Below are 21,396 nucleotides of genomic sequence, written 5' to 3'. Positions count from 1 at the left end.
CTGTCTATTTCCTGTCTGTTTCCAGGAATAGAAAGTGTGGGACACTTCGGTAACGTGCCTTCCTCCGGGTCGCACCCGGACTTGTCCGTCGGGATGCTTAAAACATTTCAACCACGGTAGACTGACATCGCTTAAGTGCTTACTCGGAGGTGCCAATTGTGGCTACTGTGGCGGTCATCGAAACGCGAAGGAGGTCTTGGGTATCTACACGTCGTAGTACTACGACGTCAGATACGATACCTTAGGTACTCATAAGGTCTGCGCTGTAGATTTCCCTCCTTAAAACTTGTGGCGGCAATTGTGTTGCTACGTAGGTACCTAGTTAAGTAGGAGGTAGGTACCTACCTGTTATGTCCTCCACTTCCTCCAGCCCCGCTCCCGACTGCCCGCCTACCAGACCTCTTCTACCATTCGCGCCTGTCAGACAAGGGAATTGCCTGATTCCCCCCCTGCCTTCACTCACAAACACGCTAGAAGCCCACACAATACCCCTCTACTAGGTGCCTGGGGATTTTATACTCTTCGATTCCTATTCGGAAGAACGGCGGCACCATCGGCGACGCGGAAAATACACCCTCTGAACCAGGTGGGAATTAAATAAATAAACATCAAATGAAAAAACGACATCGGAGTTTGGTGTGAATCGAGCCGGGAGGCGAGAGAGAAACTGGCAGCCTCAAGACCCGAGAAACCCCCCTGGACGAGAGAGGGCAGTCCAAGGAATTCTCAACCCAGTCGGGTTTACCATCCTTTCCCATAATCCCATCCCTTCACGAGCAAACGCGGGGTCTGGCCGGCGACGAGCCAGGTTCGAGATCCTGCGGTCCGATCTATGCGCGCCTAGCCCTCCTCTAACCTCACCTTCCGTCCAGGCGGATGAGCTCGTCGCCATCGGCTGCCAACGGATCCAGACAAGAGTAGCGGTGGCGGCGCCGGCGGCTATAGGAGGCGGGGTCTTACCGTCGACCTTCTGCTCGCGTCGACTATAATACCCACCCGTGCGCTGCTCGCATCCAGGGCCTTTCCCCATCCTGTGTAGTAAAAGAGAGATATGCTTGGTGTATATATATATATATATTTATAGCCGTCCCGCAACAGCCTCCGCGTTGATTTCTTTCGCCTAGACCCAGGCACTGTGACCGTCTACGCGCCCTAATCCTTCTACCTAGCATGTTCGCCAAGCATAACCAGCAAACGGTACACTTAGTGAAGGCTTGTCTCTATTTTTGCTAGATCGCTAGCGTCGAGGAGTACCAGCTGAAATCAAAAGCACCGCTCTTGTGTCGTGCCATCGTGTAATGGCCTTATCGCCAAGACATCCGCCCTGGCTTCTCTCCGGGGGGACGTGGCCAATTATCACCTCGTAGCCAGATATATTCGTGAATATACCTGTAACTGAGAGTTGGTCGTAAACCTGCCGGGAACTTGTTTAAAGTGAAAAACTCGATTCCGTATATTATTGTCGATGTCACCCGTCTAGCTGCTCGAAATCCGGTTTAATTCGTGGGGAGGGAGTAGATGAGGGGTGCGTGCTATAGTCGCCTCGCTTACCTAGGTCTGCCTCTTACCTCCGTCATATCTACGTTACCAATACACATCCCTCTCCGTCTCCGGGATAGACACCTTACCTATAGTCAGTCTACCTATACCGTGATATTTACAGCGAACAGCGTGGCCCCCGCTTTGCCCATAGCGCTTCAGGATGTCGTCTTGGACCACACATAGGCGTCTGCCCAAATTCACCTAGATAGGCAGCCCAACAGAGCACGGGTATTACAACGGGACACGACGGACCTGGCAGACCTGGCCTCCTCGATCAACTCGGATGCTCCGGCCCAGGCGCACGTTACAAGCTACGCGCACGTACCCAAACCGTGTATACACCAGCAACGAGGCACGAAGCAACAGTACACGACATGGTGTCATCAGTCATCAATTTCCCTATCGCGCACTTGCTCGCAGTCTAAAATAACGTAGATGGTAGATCGGGTAGATCGGTGGATAGACAGGCACCAACTAAGGGGGCAAGCAAGTAGCATAACCAAGACGCAGCGAAAATTCGAATCAAACAAAAAAGGGGGGAGGGGGGGAAAAGATATCATCGCACCACCGATCGTTCAACCGTCCCCGCCTGCATCTACCAACGTGAAAGCCCAAGAGGAAAGAAACCCCCTACAGCACAATTACGTCCGTTCTTCTTGATCATTCTTGCCCATGATCCTGATGTCGTAATTCCGTGACGTCATTCGTCTGTGGAGAGTAATAGGTGACACGAAAAATACGTGTATGCTCAAATGAGAAGAGAAAACAGAATCGCTTCGCTTTAGAGGGTGCCCAGCTCCACCTGAAGCCGAACTTCCTTTTTGCTTATCCATCGTCGCAAAGTTCCATGAATAGGGTAACATAGAAGGACACAGGTACAGTAGCTAATCCGACGAGTAGTAAGTCTCAAGTCGGACTCCGTCAACGGCAACTTCAGGCCTTCACACCAGGTATCCAATATGGTCTCCCGGTCCTCGGCTTAGCGAATGAGGCCCTGACGCTCGGCAGACGGGAGGAGTGGCTAGCACCTCTTAACGGCAATGGTAAACAGCCTAGCGAGCGTAACCGCGGAGCGGGCGGTCGTAGACGACTTCACGTTCCACAATCCGCTCATCGTCAATTTTGTCCCAGTTCACGGACCATCGGGTGCGGTGCCGTCGGTCTCGCCCATCGCGGTGTTCGCGCTCCCACTCGATCTCGTGGGCCCTGCGCCTGCGGTTGCGGCGGATTTCATCCGACATATTGACGAGCTCTAGGACGTCCTCCTGTTTCCCCGTCTGGTTAGCAATCTGGTATGCCGTATAGCACGTACGTAGGCATGTTTCCGCCTCAGATTAGGATTAAAGGAAGAAGTGGTGAAGGACTTACGTAGCGCAAGTATTGCATGACGTAGAAAAACCAATCAGTCTCCTCATACTCGTATCCCAACTTCTCAATCGCCTCGCGAACGACGAGGTCCTTGGTGATTTCAGTCCACATGTCGTTGCGTTTCCTAGGTGGAACTCTGTCATCATTGCGGATGGTAATCCTCCTGTCCGTGATTTCTTCAATGTCTACGTCGCGATCGCGGGACCTTTCACGTTTATCATAGATCTGCACGCTGAGCCGTTCTTGCTCCCGCGATTGGTCGCGTTCCCGAATCGGCTCGCTCACGGCGCTGAGGGGGGTTCCTTCACGGTCGGGAATGAATCTAGAGCGTCGCACGCCGTTGTATCGCTGCCAGGTCACCTCAGCGGCGCCGCCGCCGACGCCATCCATTTGCACGCGTTCCGTGCCGGGAGGCACATCGATAATAGTCCAGTCTCTGGTGACGCCATTCCGAGCTTCTCCCATGCGACCGCGGGCGTCGATCTTGTCGGTGATATACTCGGCTTCTTCCGTGTAATCTGGCCGGGGAGCGGCAGAGTGTGCACGTCGGTGAGTCTCAATTACGCGAAGCGAATCGCGGTCCTTCTCATACACCAAGTCGTCCTCGTCATAATATGTTGGCTGCCGACGCGGAGGCAGAGGACGCTCACGCGGACGAGATCGGGATCGTGTACGGTGACGGATATCAACATCAGTCTCATTGCGACGGATATCGATATCAATATCAAGGTCACGCTCCTTAACCCGAGGGGGCGCTGTTCGGGGTGGTGGCGGCGGCGTCGGAGGCTTCACTCGTTCGACGCCTGCTGACATGTTAGATCGTCACAGCTCGAATCCGGCGTCGGAGGCGTTTGTGGACTCACCGTGATCAATGTCCCGATAGTGCGTAATAACTTCGCGCTCAATAGTCGGTCCGCGAATGACCTGAGGCTGCGGCGGCGGAGGTGATGGGCTCGGCGAGGGAGCTCTCTGCTCTTTCTCGCGCTCGATGCGGAGGCGGATATAGTCGTGCTCCCTATCCGGGGTCGGCGACCTTTCCCGTCGCCTCTCAATCGTACGAGACTCTACCCGCACAGCCGCTGGGGGAGGGGAGGGCGAGTGTTCGACATATCTTTGTCGAGACATCGGGGGCAACGAAGGCTCCCGCTCACGACCCCTCTCCACATAGCGCTGGTACCGAACAGGGCTAGGGCTACGAGCACGTCGGCGGTCAACCGACTCGACCTCCCGCTGGCGTAAAACAAGCGCACCAGCCTCAGTCCTCCTGACATCCTCCCTTAAAAATGCGGGGGTACGGTCTGCTCGGTCTCGGTCGCGGGGTTGGACATCTATATCCTCATATTCCCTCACGGTCACGCCTGCCCTGCGCGGCGGGCTGCGACGTCGCTCATAGGGCTCATAGTCGTCGTCGACGTCTCTCCGGCTAGATCTGTACGCCATATCCCGAGTCTGAATCTTGGTGGTTGTTCTTGGTTGCGTTCGAAGAGATTGATTGAGGGACAAGCGAAGAAGAGGGGTTTGCCAATTAAGTGGGTGAAGTATTCACCGCTCAAGTGCGTCACTCTTTGCAGCGGGGTAGAGAGGAAGAAGTCCTATTCTTAGTTGCGCAAGCTGACAGGGAAAAGATCAACACTAGCAGGAATCCTTATTTAGGTCGCGTACTGCGGGTTCGCCGACCCGAGATATCTCTCGTGTTTTTTTTTTTTTAAGGCTGAAGCCCAGCAGGAAGATTCTGATGGGTAAACAATGTTTGAGAGAGAGAGAACGAGAGAAAAGAGAATGGTCAGACAGATTAATATGTGGGAGCTGAGATTGTCAGAAGGGGCATCAGTTGATGGGGGGGTCACACGATTCGACCTTTTGCGGATAGGCTAGCAGGGTCCTTCGTCGGATTCTCGGATTGGGTGCCAAGGTAGTCATACAAAATACAAACTTGACAAGCCGACTAACGGTGCAGACCAGCAGATAAGAATGCTAGATCTCGTCGGGAGTTGAACTGCAGCCTCAGGCTTTGAAGAAGGGAGGAAAAACAAACGTCGTCATCACACAGCAGCAGCAGTTTTAGCCAGGAGACCCAAAGCTAAAGTATTGAGGGCTTCGAGAAATAAGCAGGGGGGTTGGTGCGAAGAGGGGTGCGAATCAAGGCAGGCCAAGGCTGGCGGGCTGGGATCTGGCGGCGATGCGGCGATGCTACCTACTACGTGGGTAAGCGTGCGTGTGTACATGGAGTGCTATATGATGAGACCTTGACGGGGGGACCCGCGCGGGTGCTGTAACGAGATAGATGTCAAGGAGCCAGGCGGGTCAGGCTAAGGGAGAGGGCATGAACGAAGATTAGACACTGTATGAGTATAGGCATTGAGAAAGGTGGGTAATATGCCGCCCAGAGTGTGGCTTTGCCCATCTCGTCGGACTTGGTGCTGGGGCCCTCCCACGGTACGGCGGGTAAGTAATAAAGATGACGACAAGGTCTGCGGGCGAGAGAAAGAATGGAGAGAGTGTGTGTTGAGGTTCCGCGTACTGTCGTTCCCTCTCCCGCCCAACCCAACTCAGCAGGCCGCCGCGGCCGCTGCAGGCTGAGCGTAATGGGTGTCCCCGTGAGAGAGCGGGACCATCCCTTAGCGAGACACACGCGCGCACATACGCACACGCACAGCCGACCGGGGTTGGGCAGCTATACGGAGCAGGCTGCGCATGTGGGAACCGATATTGCAGTGCGGCGGCATAGGACAGTAAACAGCAGCATAATATCTCGAGCTCGACGGCGTCACGCCATAGGCCGAAGCTACCACGCGCCACGTCTGCTCACGACACCGCGGCATTCGGAAGCACGTATGGGCAATCTCAGAGACGTCAGATTCCTCCCTTTACCCTTCACCGCAATGCGGAAATGAAGCAAGCAGTCCTTTCTAGTCCTTTCTTTTCCTCGAGGTCCGATGAGGGATCGAATGCATCATACATGGCGGGTGCTGCATACGGCTGGGTCTGATAGGGTGGTCCTGGTTACTTCGCTGAGACGGGCAGTGCTACGGGGGTGGATCGGGCGGATTGGGCAGACGGAGTAGGCCGGGCAAGGGACGGGGGATATTGACGTATAGGCGTAGAGAGGGAGGGAAGAAGCCAGAAGAGGAGGGAGAGGAGAGGGGAGAGAGGAGAGGAGGGGAGAGGGGAGGGGCGGCGGATGCTGGTGGGCTCGAAACCCAGCCGGAAAAGGCGCTGACGCAATCATGCAGCCCCGAGCCCAGCCAGTCTCGCCTTTTGCCGCTGCCCAGTTTCTCTCTTCTTCTTTCGTTCGCATCGTGACTTCTGCAGTCTGTTTAGTAGCACTACCGACGACGTAGGTACCTAAGTATCTAAGATACCTCCCTACAGCGAGGCGCGTGGGCAGGTGTGTAAGTACAGGTACCTACCGAAGATGGATGAGTGAGCGCTACCTGCCTATGTCCAGCGTTGCTGGCCCACTCCAGCGGATCCAGCTTGAGTTATCTGAGGAAGGTTAGATGCTATTATCCCGTCCCTGCCCCGGTCTGACGGAAGGTTGGTTAGGCATGTCATTAGCACCGCTCAGACAATACCCGTCAAGCATATACCTACTATGATCCCTAATTTCACATGATGTCGCCAACCACCCCTCCTCCCCTCGCCCCCAAAAGCAAACGAACATCACAGAATCGTAACTCGACTATCCACACCCCGCCTATCCGGCACTGCTACCTCCTCACCACCACAGAGGACCCGTGGCACATTGCTCCTGGGATTCGTGCTATTGCCGTTCGACGATACCTACATAGCGCTCATGCCATTCCCGTACAATTACGAGCTTCCCCACGGGCTCCGCAGTCGTTGGTGCCGCTGCGGACGTTCCCTAGCCAGTAAGCGTTGGTCTAACAGCCAAGTGTCCATATGTATAACCGCCGTCAGCTACTGACTGGGATGAGCTGTTTTTCACGAACTCGTGGAGGGCGAGAGCGAAGAGGAGAAAGAGGAGATTCTGCTGGACACCCGGTGGCCAACCTCACTCCGGGATCGGCTCTGTCCTGCCCGTCCCCTAAATCGAGCTTAGCCGACGGGCCGTACCGGCGGTCGGCTCAGAAGCCTCTCGGGACATACTGCTGGCTCGTAACCTTTCTTTTGGACACTTCGCCTTTGGTGGGACTCTCTCTCTCTACGAGACATGGAAGAACACAAGCATCCTACCGTAACTGCAATACGATCATTTTTATCGAAGAAATTTCTAGGTTACTTTCTGGTCATGGTTGATACCAAACAAATCGACACCTATCGCGTAGGTATATCACATACCTATATCGCATATAAGACTGAAAGCCCACATCGCTGTTGAGAGGCTATCAGATGTATCGCCGTGGTGTCATCACTGGTCTGTGATTAGGTCCGTTAGGCAGGTAGGCAAGCTAATCGAGATCTGTTTCCGCCTTTCACACCACATACGGGCAGCAACAGTAATGTCGCAGTGGCCATTGTATCCTCTCGGGTTCCCGGTGAACCTTGTCGCGGGTATAATATATATGGATGCTCCCTACCCCGAAATGACAGCTGGGGCTTGAAATGAATCGAAACCCCGTGAAATTTGCAATCCGCGCCAGCCATAAGCCTAACGGACTGAGGACATCGAACCTCCAATCGACCTAGCATGCGTGTCGCTTATACGAGCGCAACCCGCACCTTCTCCAGCCGAATCGGGTCGTGTGCCAATAAATTCAGACTGAGTTCCTCCTCGCCACTGTCGCCGTCACCCCTATCCGCCTTCACCTTCGGGAACCCCAACACCCGCAAGTCGTCCGGCTGCGGCGCGGTTGGGGGTTCCGGGGGTCCCAGCAGACAGCCATCAACAAACCCAACCCTGCGGTACTTCTCGCCGCCTCCGCGCCGCTGCTCCTCGTCCTCGCGCTCGACGAGCAACCCGAAGCAGTGCTCGAAGAACTCGAAATCGACGACGAACGGGAGCCGCATGAGGAGCACGATATAGAGCTGGCGACTCGCGGCGTCCGCCTCACCCTCGACGTCGAACGCGCCGTCGATCCAGAGCTCGCGTTCGCTGTGCCGGAAGCAGAAGGTCCGGTCCGTGACGGGCGACCTCTCGGGGACTTGTCCAAACACACCCTCTGCCGGCATGGGAGGTTTCCGTGCCCGCAGCGCTGCGTCGGCGACGCGGATCATAGGTGCGTCGAGCCGCAGCTCGCCGTCGATCAGCCGGCTGCCGAGCGTCGGCACGTCGCGAGCCTCGATCGTGTGCCCGACCCATGTGGCGAGCGGCTCAAAGTTGGCGCAGCTCTGCTTCCAGCCGGCGCGCTGCGCGTGCCACCCATACGTTGGGAAGTGCACGCGCCCCCGCACCGCGATCCAGGACCACGACGGCGCCGGATAGTCTACCGGGCGGGTGAGCGGTCCGGCCTCCTCCTCTGCTGGGGGCGACGATGATGACGGCGACGAAGATGGTGCTGCCGCGCACCACGCCAGGCCCTCGAGTAGCCCGCCGAACCAGATCCCGACGATGTGGCGGTCGCCAGTCACCGCGCCGAGTGCGTGCGCCAGCCCCAGCAAGGCCGGCAGCCGGTCGGAGTCCCGCGTGATGCCGCGGCCCGTGTACTCCTCGATCATGGCGTACCAGTCTGCGTAATTGGCGATTACATCGTCTCCCTCATCTCCGTCGCCATCCCCACCGTTCTCATCCACATCATCATTCTTGTCGTTATTGCCGTCACCATCGCCAGCCGTAGCTGCCCCACGTGGTGAGAACAAGTTAAACACCGTTGTCGGCACGCCCGCCGACCGCGCCACACGCGAGAGCTGATCGCCGGGTAGCGAACAGGCGTCGCCGTCCTCGGCGACGCGCGTCCGTGCGCACTCCCAGAAGGTCTGCCGCGCACCGTAGTGTATAGCGCGGCGCGCGAGGTACCGCTCTTGTAGGCACCACGCGCGGAGGCTCAGGGGCTCGCCGTCGGTGGGATGCGCGTGGTCATCCGGCGGCGAAGAGGGCAGCAGATGGAGAACGAGACGCCGTCCTCCTGTACCGCTACTGTCCCGCGTCGCGGTGACGAAATCGACGCGGCCGCCGCCGAGCGGTCGCGGGCCGAGGAACCCCTCGTCATCCGAGGCCCCGCGCGCCGCAGCCAGGACGAGGTGCGCATTGCGGTACACGTCAGCCATGCGCTCGGCCTCGCGGCGCCAGTCCTCGACGTCATCCTGTACGATGCACAGGCTATCGATCCAGACGTAGCGTAGGCCGAGGGCGCGGACGACGCGCGCCGCGTCCCGGAAGGTACACGGAAGCCGATCTCCAGAGATGCCCTCGCGCCGGTGGCTCTCGAGCGAAACCTTTGTCGTACGCAGCTGCTGCGCGATACCCCAGCAGTGGCTCAGGGCCACGTAACGGTTGTCGACTGCAGCGCTGCCGTCCAGGAGGAAGATCCGGTCGTCGTGTGCTCCATCGCCAACGTCAAGAAGCCGCGTGGGCACAGCAGGAACTGGAAGTTCGGGCCAGCACGACTCATGCTGCTCGAGACAGGTCTGCAGCCAGGCTTTTGCAGTGCAAATAGCCGCGGCGGACATGGGGTCTTCCCCAACCGCAACCCCGATGTCGAGATCGCCACCCTTTCCGCAGTCCCCTCCCCCAGCGGGATGAGTGATCCTACACTCGGCCTCCAGTCCATCGTGTACCTCCCAAGAGCCTGAAGACGTGGGGTTACACGACACGGTTAAAATAAAGCTCAACTTCTCGCCTTCGCTACTAAAGCGGCGTCTCTTCGTAATTTGGACATCTACTTGCCCGTCGCAGTACGCGTCGATGTCCCCTATATCGTCGTGAAGGTCTTCGGGAGGAGTTTCGGGGTCGAACGTCGCCTCGCTAAAATTCTGTTCAATGACCTTTAAGCGAGAGCTCCTCCAACCTCTGGAGATGAGTCCGCATAGCTGGCAATCCGCGGCCGAATTGAAAACGTCACGGCCGTGAGAGTGCCATCCCTTTATTTCCACTTCGTCGCCGCTGTCTTCTTCCTCGGTCCTCGCCGAGGCGACCAATGCTCGCCGTAGGACCCCAGCTAGGTCGAGACTCGAGCACGTTAAGCAGAGTGACATTTTCAGGGCACAGTTAAGTGCGACCAGATGTAGTCTTCGTTGTCTGCGGTTCGATTCCGATTAATAGCTACTTCAACTGCATTGCTGGAGCTATATACCACATAGGTATATAAAGGCACCTTACGAATGCAGACATCGACTCTCCCCCGCACGTCTAATATTAGTTGTATGTGTCATACAGCTGACAAGCCTCTCCAGACTTACGCGCCAAGGAAGAATGGTTGACTAGGAGAATGCAGTATGATGATTATCGCGTCCATCGTTAGCTAGAGACGGAACTAAACCGTCGTCGCCGCCCTCCTTACATCCGACAATACGGCATCCCCCGAGAGCGGCGCACCTCGACGCCTGTGGAAATATAACCTGAACTAATTATAGCGTCTGGTCTATACGATAATGCACCCATGCATTGTCTTATTTCTAAATGCCTGCGATGTTCGTTAGCCGCGAAAGCAAAACTAAGATCATTCTTTTAGATCGTCGATAGAGTCTCTTGAACTGACCTCAACAATACTACACAGGATTAATCGACATACCAATGCGCCGGGCACGAGAGGTTGCAGAACTCAAGACGATGGAATTCGCAATAATCAGATTGCAGATTGAAAACTCTTCTCATTGAGACCCCACGGGGAAACTCAGGCCACCCGTCAATCGACGCCTGTACCGCAAGCATTTCGTAAACCCGAGCTTGACCTAACGCCAACAAATGCATCGTCTTCTACAGTCAATTTCCCATAGGGTGGTGCATCAGCCGATTCGTCACCAAAACAAAGAACAAGTCGACCCCGTAGAACTCCGGAAGGGAAGGCGATAAGTCCCGTGATAGAACCGGCGGGGGCAGCTCCTCAGGCTTTCCGATGGGTGAATGATTAGGCGTGCCTCACGCGAGCAGCTTCGAATTGCTGCTTCTGGAGCTCTGCCAGCTCTTCCATTGTCATCCCGCTGTCTTCAAGCTTGTTTCCTCTCTTCTCGCGGACCTAATATAATAATTAATACATCGCTTCAACATCGGCCCAAGCATTTGCCGTACCTTCTGGGTCTCTTTGTGCTGTGCTGCGGCCTCGAGAACCGCGGGAACATACTCGCCGAATCCCAGGGTTTCTAGGGCCTTAGTAATGTGGTCGCATGCGATGGTCTTCTTAGCCTCCTTCTCTGAGATCTCATTTGCTTCTGAGGAGACTAAGGTTATGAACTCCACGCAGCACTCTATGAGCAGATCACGGGCCTCCTTTGAGAAAGAGAAACCGGTTGACGGTGGCAGAATCTCGCTCACGATCTTCTGCACGGTCGCTACCATTTGTTAGCTCACTATTGAGGAGCAGTTTGGCGGATGCAGAAGCTACCAAGCCGCAACTCGGAGTGCGTCGCTGGCTTGCACGGCCCAACTACCAAACTCAGGTGGGAGGTTAACGAATTAACGTACCCTTGGGGAGAGACAGGTCATCGCTTCCTATATATCAGCCAGTTAGTAAACTAGGTCCCCTATGCCAGAGGGAGGACAAGGCCGATAAGAGACGAAGACAGTCAGTTCCGGCCTAGGAAAATACCAAAGCGAGCAGGCAAGGTCTCAGAAGACACAGACTTAGATCGGCCCATGATGAAAATCTGGTAGAGGGTGGATGGTAGTAGGTCAAGCTAGGATGCAGTAGCGGATCTTATCCCAAATTTTGATTACTGGCCTCAGAAGAGGGAGAAGTAATATTTGCCGGCAGGTAAATGAGGATCCGAGTCTGCTGGAGTGGGCGTGGAAGTGGTTGATCCCCGGTGAATGGACGAGGTGAATGAATAATAGGTTTACATGATGTGACACGCCTCTTGCAACTACAACACAAGAACAAGCTGTCGATGACGATGGCTCGAGTGGATTCTCATGATGATTGCTAGGCTATAGTGAATGAAATCTACTCATCCGCCTCCATCCGGAAATCGATGCTTGAAGGGAGGTATGTGCTTCCATAGGCTCGCCTCGCCTTTCCAGGGCCGGATCCGCATTGTTGTCGAGTGGAAGCAAATTCAACTCACCTCCATACTCATGGTCTGACATGGTGAGCGAGGCTGAGAGCGCGCGGGGCACGAGTCAAAGGAGTACAGAATCCTCTTATATTGGAGGCGGGCTAGGCACCTGAGGTTCTTGGTCGCTTTCTCTCGCGTCTAGCTTCGGAAAATGTAAATGAACCCAAGTCTCGAGAAGGAAAACAGAGCCTAAATTGGGGCCCGAGGCGGCCGAGAAGAAGAGAAGTTGGAAAATGAATAGATAACTTTTGCCTCCTTTGATGGGTGATCAAACGGTGTTTTATGTAGGTATCTCTCAGCCACAGCCGGTGAGTGAGGGCCGGGCTGAGCCACAACTAGGTACCTAGCGTACCTGGGTACTTTCTTTACTCGGAGGCTGGCGTCTTTTAACTTAGGTACTTCCCTGTACATAGGTACCTACGGGATGTAATTCCCCCAGAACACTAGAGCCTGATTGGTGAGATAGAAGGCTAGTACAGTGCGTATTCCGACCATCCTCACTACCTAGCCACTGCAAGAGAGCTATGACCACTTGCTTGCATTCCCCAGCCTAACAAATGTAACTACTTTTTTTTTCTCATAATCCAACTTGCTCGTAACCTTACAAACCTTCGGGTATTTCTCCCTCTGTTCTGCTTCAGCTTCCAGCGCCCATGATGATGGCCCCAGCCAGCATTGCTGTTGCAGTGTCTACGGGGGTTCCGTCTTCCTGCCCTTTAAGCCTCGGTAGGTTCTGCTTCTAGCACATGCACCCCGTGTCTTATTTTCCCTGATGAGCATTTGTCGCCCCAGTCTTACCACAGCCTGACGGCAACATGGTGATTGACAGGTCAAGCCAAACGACATATCTGAGTCCATAAGCCAAGGACAGCTCGCTTTACCATTTTCTGCATGTCGCGCCCTTCGTACTTTGCTGACAACGGATCCCGCAGGCCGCGCTGCCGCGTTTACGTCCCGCGAAGAAGCGGGAAAATAGCATCCAAGGTAACCCGATGCCGAACTATTTCCCAATACTCGAATCCACGATCATGATGTCCAAATTGTAAAGATGTTATCAAATTCCGATCCAACATGATGGATCCTATTATTCGCTGATCGATCCCACTCCCCTCGTTGACGCGACAAAAGCAACCATATATGCGGGGGCTATGAGGCTGACGTGTTGGTAGTAAGGGCATCGGTCATAACAGCGGAGATTCTGATGGCAATCTGGCTCGATAGCTATAGCCCATGTGCAAGGTATGAGGGTTATTTCTAAATCCTGTAGCAGCTGCTTGTGATGATCTATCTCTACGAATTACCGAACCCCCATGTTGAAATCTGTCAAATATTTTCATCTTTCGTCTGAAGCGCTGCCTCTCCCCGTCAGCAACACAAAAAAGGGGTTGGGTCGCAGCTAATTGTGGCATAGTATCCGCTCAGATATCCGCTTCGGCTCAGACATCCTGAAAGTTGGCCAGCTCAGGTGCGTTCCACCTGCGTGCGCGTCAGCAACATCTACGAGAGGCCCCAAGCGCCGCCTAAACGTACCTGAAGTGTTTCCCATTCACATCCTTAGTGGCGCCCTCGACAAGCCTGGCTATGACATTCCCTGGCTTTTTGGGATCGAGGAGTCGGCCGCTCTTATGCTCATCGACAAAGTGGGCATGCAAGTCCGGCGTCATGGCTTCCTTCCCCCCCTCTCTTATCTGTTTCTGCATGTCTGTATCGACTTTACCCGGAGAGATGGCGACGCTCGTAATAGCGGGCTCCTCAAGGGCCAAATGAGCAGAAAGGTGAGTGAGCGATGCCTTGGAAGTGCCGTAAGATCCCCAGCCAGAGTATGCGCCGAATGCGGCGCCAGTAGAAATGAATACCACCCGGCCGTTTGACTTTCGAAGCTCGGGGATGGCTTCCTTGACCTGCGGCTAAGAGTTAGGCCGGCCGCTGGAATGCCGGGGGGTCGCCCGGGACGACGAGATGGGACAGACTCACAAGTGCCAAAGCGCTGAGGACGTTGATATCATAGGCTTTTCGCCACTCCTCGACATTCGATTCGGATATCCTAGTGATGGGGGCGAGAACGCCATGGTTCACGACCACGCCATCTACCCTGCCAAAAGCCTGCAGGGCCGACTCGATGATCCGGGGTGCAACCTGCAGATGTCGTGAGCATTCCATGCCGCGCAGTCTTGGCGTTATCGCATTAGGCTTGCCTTCCAGTCCGCGAGATCAACAGCCAGGTACTCGACGGAGGAGCCATGCTGGGCCTTGAAAGCTTGCAGGTCCTTCTCCGTCCTGGCAACAAGGAAAACTCGGTGTGAGGCCTGGGCCAAGTACTGGGCGACAGCCAGTCCGAGGCCTCGGCTGGCACCAGTGATGATGAACACTTTTGACGACATAACCAGCGCGTGAGCGAGGACTAGGTAATCTCCGGCCAAGTGAATCGCCAGCAGTGCGTAGTGGGTGGCAATACCGGGGCCGACGGGAGAGGGAGAGGAAGTAATTTTTATGTATGTGTGAAGGCCACGAGCTAACTAGCAATATTACGGAGTCCTTACGTATATGTTTATACCTAGTGTGCCATCGGGATTGGAGTGTCTCGACATCTTCAGTTCCATGTCAGTGGGGTGACGGAGGAGGGGGAGCACGCGAACCACTGCAAATTTGTCGTCCTGCCTTGCCAGCTAAGGAGATATAGGTGATACCAGCAGGTACCCTTTAGACGTATATAGCCCGATACGTACATACGTGGTAAAAGGTACACATCTAACAGGTCTGTTATCTGCCGTCCATCAGATCGAAAGCCACAGCTTCATAGTCCCGAACTGCACGAGACAGAATAATTAAGCGAATCGTCCCTGGCGACTTGCCAATGTAACTTACATTTTGCCTGTGATTGCCTGTCGGGTTTCTCAGCTTCTCTAGTTACCCGTTTTCGAGAAGCACTTCAGCAGGTTCTCTGCATGCATGTCTTGTTTCGAGTAGGTAAGAGTTGGACGTGAGGCTGCAAAATGTAACCATTGGAATTCCCCCCATTCAACACGTATGTACGTAGGTAGTCACCAAATAACCAAATGCGCCCCTTTCCAAGGTAGCATAGTTCTACGTAGGTGGTTTACCAAACGTGTCTACCCTATGGCGTCCGACTCGACGACATGTAGGGATACCCCGAGTTATCCACGGCTATCCTCTCTACGGTCCGCTGGTTCCGCCTATTCCGGCCGATCCGGCTCCCCGTCGGCTCTCCCCCAACTGTAGGCTGCCATCTATCCGAAAACCAAGCCTCGGCACTTATACCTAGGTCGTGGATCCATAGGTAGACAAGGGAGACCTGGGTTAGGAAACTTGCGGGCATCATATGGTAGATAAGGGTGGGTGGCGGTAGGCAAATGTTATCGGTGAGGGCACAACGGGATGAATAGAGCTGAGTCTGGAAAATACCAAGGTATGTATAAGGGAGCAGAGCAACGGAGCTTTGCCTTATCTCCCGGTAGATAGGACTGCCAGCACCGGACAGGCTCTCCCTACGAGGGACTGCAGTGCACGCAGTCTGATTATGTCTGGTATCGCCCTCTTAATAGGCTTGCGGGAGGGGGGGGGGGGGGGGGGGGGCGCTGGTGGATATGCCGTTGAAGGTCCGCAAAGGCAGTCTTTTTCTCCTCTCCGTCTCTGTTTCTGTCCGGCAACCTACTAGCAACGTTCTCTACCTTGGAGCCATTTAGGTATCATACGTCATAAAGAAAAATGACGGACGCTTATACCTCCTGTTGGAGAAATTATGCAGATTCCTACCCGACACCAAAAATAGACGATTGCGCCAGCAATTAACTCTCGTCTGGTAGGACACAGATATGTAGATACCTGCCTACCTACTTACCTCAGCCGATCCCGTCGCCGACTCGACGCCCCGCCAGCCCCTAGAACCTGCTCGCCCCCTGACACGGCGCCGTCGAGTCTCACGCGGCAAGCACTGCCGGCGCGGGGAACGCGCCGCCCGTATGCAGTGCTAGCAACGGGGAGGCAGCTCGCACGCATCCGTGCTACCTCTACTTCGCGTGCTTGTGCGCCCTGCTTACGTCGGTGTGTCGAAAGCGGACAGCTCCTCCGCCACCCGCAGTCACGCCGAGAGCACGGCCAGAAGGCGACACGAGGCGCTCGAGGGGAAAGAAAGCTTGCGTGCGCCCTCGCCCCTCGATGCCTACTGCGGCCTCGACCCGGAAATTAGGGGGGGGGGGGGGGGGGAATTGGGGTAGGGAAGACCTAAGACATGGGATCCTATCGAACGGACGTAGGTATGGACTCGGGCCCAAGTCTCGAGGGGCCTGGAAGCCGAGAGGGGGAGAGACGGCCTAACCGGTGAGCTGGATACATGGGCGGACAGAGGCAGCCAGGCAGAAGAAGGGGCCCGGGCGTGCGGCCGCACAGGTGAAGAAGGCGGTGGCGGTGGCGTTCCAGTCTCGAGGATTCGCTACGCGCCGCCGCACCTGGTTAGTCCCTGCGAGTGCGCAGCTGGCTGGGACTACTGCGCTGTCGCGCCTTTCTCCTTTGGGTTATATATTGGCTCCGATACGCGGGCTGCGGGAGATGAGCAACTCGCATTTCCCCCCGGGGAACCGGTGGCACGCGAGGAGCGGTGATCCTTTTTCTTTGTTGTCTCGCGCGCAAGCGTGTGCGTTGGTGCGTGGGATGGTAGGTAGCAGCAGCAGCAGCAGCAGCAGCAGCAGTAAGCCCGAGCGGGCGCCGCCTTCTCGTGTGCGACTCGTGGGCCGCGCAGGGGAGGACGAGCAAAGATATTGTCTGAGATGGAGGTCGGTAACCCAAGGCCGTCTGCGTCTATGGTAAGTGCATGCATATAGCGTTGCGCCGCCAGGATCAGTGCTATCTGCGCGTGCGCGAGTCCCAGGAACGTGGACGCAAGGGGGAACAAATCTCTTCTTACCCAGGAAGCAAGGGAGGGTAGCTGAGTGGCTCTCACCACGCACGAACTTGCTGCTACCAGAAGCCATGGCACGGCACATCCTTCCTCGCACGTTAGATCGAGAAGCGCTAGGCCCCCATATGAGACATTCGAACCTAGTTACGTCCGAGTTGGTCTCTCCCCTGTCTCAGTTGGGCGCTTTCATCTAGGCCGGCGTCGTGAGACACACACGTAGACGTATATCTGCACATGCGTATGTGCGTTCCTACTTACCACACGAGGTGGGATGTAGGGGGAACTGCAAGCCACAAGCCACCATACTCTTGCGAGCGGATGTCCAGCACCTGTTTACGTTTGGGCATGCTCTCTAGGAGGAAAGGTCGGTCGTCAACATTGAGTCATTGAGGGAGGACTTCGAGCAAGCTTAGATGCTTAGAGAAGAACGTAAGATGCCGTCAGCATTGGAGCGCAGAATAGGTAGCGAATATGCCGAATATACCTATATAAATATGTAGGTACATACTCACTTGAAGAAGGGAGTCAAGGACTGGATCTCGGTAGTTAAGCTAGGCTTTTACATTAGGTGGGTATCATGATCGAATACTAGCCATGAGTCGACGGAATGTGAAATAGTGAATTAATAACTAGCAAGTGGTATCTTTTATATCCCTAAACCCGGTTTGCACCCAAAATATGTGTAGTCCTAGTAGATTATGAGCGTACAAGGTACAGCACCATACGTGGTGGTAACCTAATCCCCTCAGTCCCGTCCGTTATGCTGTTCATGAATCGCCTTTTCACATTTGACTCCTGTTGGTTTTGTGATGGCGATAGTTCTACTACCCCATCCATAAAAAGTCAGAACCAAGCACAGTTCCCTCAAGCCCGGCTGCGAAAGGCCCTAGTAATAACACAGATCTCGAACAAAAGCATCGCTCTCCTGTCGGTGGCGTTTGAATGATGTAAAACAAACAAAAAAACAAGGCGAACTTGTTATTAGGGGAGCTCAAAGTTGTGCTCCTGCTCCTCTTCCTCCTCCGAGTCGAGGTGGAAGACTATGCCTCGGCGCTTCCAATCCCCGCGCTTAAGGTAAACGTCCCGGTCGTTCATCCATTCTGTGGGCCGTCTCCTGGGGTGGGTCAGACGGCTGGGCGACTCGGGAGGCGAGGAGGAGAGGGAAACGGGGGACTCTAGTTCCGCCAGGCCCGGCGGTACGGTCTGCCAGTCTTTGAGGGGCCAGTTCGCGCTCTCGTCGTAAACGTACGGCCGGCCACCCCCGGGCCGCGCGAGATAGCAGCTGTGTCCCGTGACGGGGGAGCACTCGGTTGAGTCTTGTAGGTTGTCCCCGGCATGGCTGGTCTGGTCGTCCTCGCGGTATGTGATCTCGTCATACTCGGGGATGATTTGCGGCGACATGTTGAGGCGCAGAGGTGGGTGCAGAGAGAGCGGGCTATAGCTGGCGGCTCGGTCCTGGCTGCTCGTCGACGAGCATTGCGAGGCGGTGCTCGAGATACTCCATTTTCGGGTGTGTATAGACGGCTCCTCCGGACTGTCCTTCCTGCCTAGCAGGCTGTTCTTCGACTTCTTGAGAGATAGCGTTGGTAGACTTAAACCGCGCATGTTGATGATGGTTGGTGATGGTGATGGTTGACACCGGCAATGTTGGCGACAATGGTGATATCGCATGCAAGTGCGTGACCCGTCAGCGAGTGGGTGGGGGGAGAGGAGAGACGGAAGGAGTGTGACGATGTAGGTATAAGCCGAAAAGAGAGAGCAGCTGAGCTACGAATGTAGGTAAGCGGGTGGGTGGGTAGGTGTGTATGGTAGTCGACAGATGCGGATTTGATCAGACCCGGGGTTGAGAGGCAGGAGGGTTGTGTTTTAATACCGCTCAACCGCAGTGTTCGGACTGCTCGGTGGTGACTGGAGATCGGCAAAAAGAGGAGACGGGCCACTTGGTGCCTTGCAGGTCGCTTCTGACACTTGCAGCCTGGACGGCGATCACGAAGCGTGGCCGGCAGGATGGAGACAAGACGGCGGTACGGACGAGAGCGAGACGATAGTGAAAAGCTTATTATTATTCTGCCAAGACGATTCAGCACCAGCACGACATACGATCCAGGGCTAATACGATGTCCCTCTCCCGCTAGGCCCGTGATGGTGTGTGAACTGAATGCGTCATGGACCGCTAGCGGCATTAAACCCACACATCGGTTACCAATCCGTAGGATTGCTGATCGCACGCCGCCAATTGCTGGCTGGTGTCTCAGAGGCCCGGTCGGACTTTGACGAGATGGTGTGGAGGGAGAGACGGATGGGCGGACGAGTGAATGCGTGGGCAATTCCCAACGGCGGGAGCGCATCGACGCTGCGGCTGCTCTTAGGAATGCTACCTGGGTTAGTCGACGCACTTACACGAGTCGCCGTATCTAGCCTTTCGTCTCGCTTTCGCTTCCCTCCCCTCCTCAGCTTCCTCGCCGCTTGCCAAGGGTAGGCATCGCGCGTCATGTACCTGCGGGGCGAGACCGAGCTCGACGGATTGGTCAGGAACGTAGACGGCCGGACCCATGATGAGGTTTCGCATCTCGACGAGAGCAATTCGCAAATCCAGAAAGAAAAGAAAAATAAAATCGGCAGAGAACAAAAAGCCACAAGATTGCTAGAATACGGCGACGGGGCTGCTGCGGTAAGGCTACCCTGGCTGCCTGCCCCATGTCCTATAGTCGCATCAGTTTGGATGATCCGCCGATCATAGATAACAATTCTCACGATGCTAGGGCCATGTGGGCTGGTGGCTAAAGATCAGCTAAACCCAGAATTGCAACCGTACGAGGGACGAAACCGTCCCCCAAGTCTGCGTCGTCAAATCTAGAGCTCTGCCTCGAGTACCTCGTCCGATCTGCTCTGATCGGGCATGAAACGGGCTCGAGCTACCTAGGTTTCGTCGAGCGAATCAAACTACATCACGAACCCCCTCACTCTCCAGGTGCTAAGGCAGCCGGAAGGCGAGGGGCTAGAGACGTGAAGCGATATGTAAGCAGCGATACTGTGATTATACGCCTACAGAAACGCACCTGACCTGCCCTCAGATTACGTGGCTGCCAGGGAGATGTTGAGCAATGGCTGTCGCATCTTCTCCTCTTACGCGGCCGGAGGCGCGAGGCGTGGGCCGATGCTGACGTCGTCGCTAATCAGTCGCACCTCTAACCTTCTGTAGACCGACACCGGTTTTGTTTGTTATCCGAACCCGACGACGCCGTCGGCGACGCGAAGCACCAGATGATAGATTCCGGGGCTACGATTGGCTCCCCTGGGTGCTATTCGCGATTGTCATCTCGCCCTGCTCTCGCCCCGTCTCTCGCCCAAGCTTTGAACAAGAACCCTAAAGGGCCTAGGATGGCGAAGCTAGAGGTTACCGACGGAGATTCGGAATTTCGGAATAAGTCATGCTTGGTCTTGGAGACGATCTGTTGGCGAAATCCCAATAGGGCTGTTGCGAGGCGGGCCTTGCCGGCGTCCCTTTATTCATGGGGTCTCCGATTTCATGTCGCGGGACAGGGGCCTGTGGCCGTTTGACTGGTTGCTAGATTTGTGACCAACAGGCCGGGGGCAGTCCGTTGTAGATCTCGAGACGCGAGTCAGGCCAAGCGACCAGGCCAAGCTCATCTAGGCTTGGTGTCGTTTGAGAGGAGCTTCCCCAGAACTGAAGCTTTTTCTGGGAATCGAGTGTATATAGGGAACCGATGGCCTGGTTCGGTGAGTTGGTAGTGATATTGACGGATCCCGCCGATCTCGCCTGATCAAGCTGCGCAGTACTTTCGCTACCCCTCGACTAGATCTAGCGTAGTCATGACTTAGGCCTGAGCGCATACCGCCGAAAAATAACCTGGGCTACGACGTTGTCGCCAGTCTGCGGCAACAAAACCCCGGACGCCGCCGCTCTACGAAATATGAATAATCAATATGGTATCCCTTGGCCTTCTGCGCATAGTGTCTCTGTGTTCAAGATCTGTTCCACATGGCAAGTGCATCGTGGTCTTTATTGGCGTTCTGCTGCGTTTCCTGGTTTAGTAGGTCAAGCAAGGCACCTTGCTATGATGATAGTAGAAGATATCCCAGTAGATCGGGCTGAATAGGCAACCCAGAGATTTGGTAGGTAGATCTTGAACGCAGGCCCTCATCTGGGTAGGTAATCGTAGATAGTCAAGGTCGTGCGTTGCGCCACGGCACCGCCCTACAGCAAGACGGGCTTATCTCATGATTTGTCAGAACCCAGAGAGGCGACTCTGGATTTCTAGATATTGGGGGGGCTAAGCAGAAACATCTTCTGACAAGGGCGTAGTTGTGCCTTTGATTCTATCCCCTGGCAGCCAATGAAGCCTGTGGGTGCTCACTGGTGTGGGCGTTGAGCCCGGTGCCCCTCCGCTTTCCCGAGATGAGGGGGCCGCGAGCCGTGGGTATGGGAGACTTGTGGC

The 21,396-nt window shown here is 55.4% G+C and overlaps 5 protein-coding genes across 5 annotated transcripts; all 5 read right to left on the bottom strand.

The window, feature by feature from the left end:
- Positions 1-2,834: 2,834 nt before the first annotated feature.
- Positions 2,835-4,651, bottom strand: GGS23DRAFT_178577 (uncharacterized protein). The gene is made up of 2 exons (XM_051511614.1): positions 3,774-4,651; positions 2,835-3,713 (listed from the first exon to the last, which is right to left on the bottom strand). The coding sequence occupies exons 1-2, from the start codon at positions 4,348-4,350 to the stop codon at positions 2,872-2,874; spliced, it is 1,419 nt and encodes a 472-aa protein (XP_051376163.1). The 5' UTR covers positions 4,351-4,651; the 3' UTR covers positions 2,835-2,871.
- A 2,720-nt stretch (positions 4,652-7,371) lies between these two features.
- GGS23DRAFT_178398 (heterokaryon incompatibility protein-domain-containing protein) lies at positions 7,372-10,441 on the bottom strand. The gene has a single exon (XM_051511612.1). It carries the CDS (start codon positions 10,003-10,005, stop codon positions 7,573-7,575), a length of 2,433 nt encoding a protein of 810 aa, XP_051376162.1. The 5' UTR covers positions 10,006-10,441; the 3' UTR covers positions 7,372-7,572.
- Positions 10,442-12,131, bottom strand: GGS23DRAFT_178412 (histone-fold-containing protein). Its single transcript, XM_051511613.1, has 4 exons — positions 12,031-12,131; positions 11,432-11,458; positions 11,039-11,298; positions 10,442-10,985 (listed from the first exon to the last, which is right to left on the bottom strand). The coding sequence occupies exons 1-4, from the start codon at positions 12,050-12,052 to the stop codon at positions 10,878-10,880; spliced, it is 417 nt and encodes a 138-aa protein (XP_051376161.1). The 5' UTR covers positions 12,053-12,131; the 3' UTR covers positions 10,442-10,877.
- Positions 12,132-13,457: 1,326 nt separating this feature from the next.
- GGS23DRAFT_602540 (NAD(P)-binding protein) lies at positions 13,458-14,402 on the bottom strand (the record flags this gene model as incomplete). Its single annotated transcript, XM_051519338.1, has 4 exons — positions 13,458-13,497; positions 13,552-13,922; positions 13,996-14,157; positions 14,217-14,402. The coding sequence occupies 4 exons, from the start codon at positions 14,400-14,402 to the stop codon at positions 13,458-13,460; spliced, it is 759 nt and encodes a 252-aa protein (XP_051376160.1).
- A 3,515-nt stretch (positions 14,403-17,917) lies between these two features.
- GGS23DRAFT_592762 (uncharacterized protein) lies at positions 17,918-18,541 on the bottom strand (the record flags this gene model as incomplete). Its single annotated transcript, XM_051517930.1, has 1 exon — positions 17,918-18,541. One exon carries the CDS (start codon positions 18,539-18,541, stop codon positions 17,918-17,920), a length of 624 nt encoding a protein of 207 aa, XP_051376159.1.
- Between the last annotated feature and the right edge of the window lie 2,855 nt (positions 18,542-21,396).

This window comes from Durotheca rogersii (assembly GCF_024521655.1).
Source record: "Durotheca rogersii strain YMJ 92031201 chromosome Unknown GGS23scaffold_2, whole genome shotgun sequence".
Classification (NCBI taxonomy): Eukaryota; Fungi; Ascomycota; class Sordariomycetes; order Xylariales; family Xylariaceae; genus Durotheca; species Durotheca rogersii.
The sequence above is the reverse complement of the archived record's forward strand: the minus strand, read 5'-3'. Positions and strand labels throughout refer to the sequence as shown.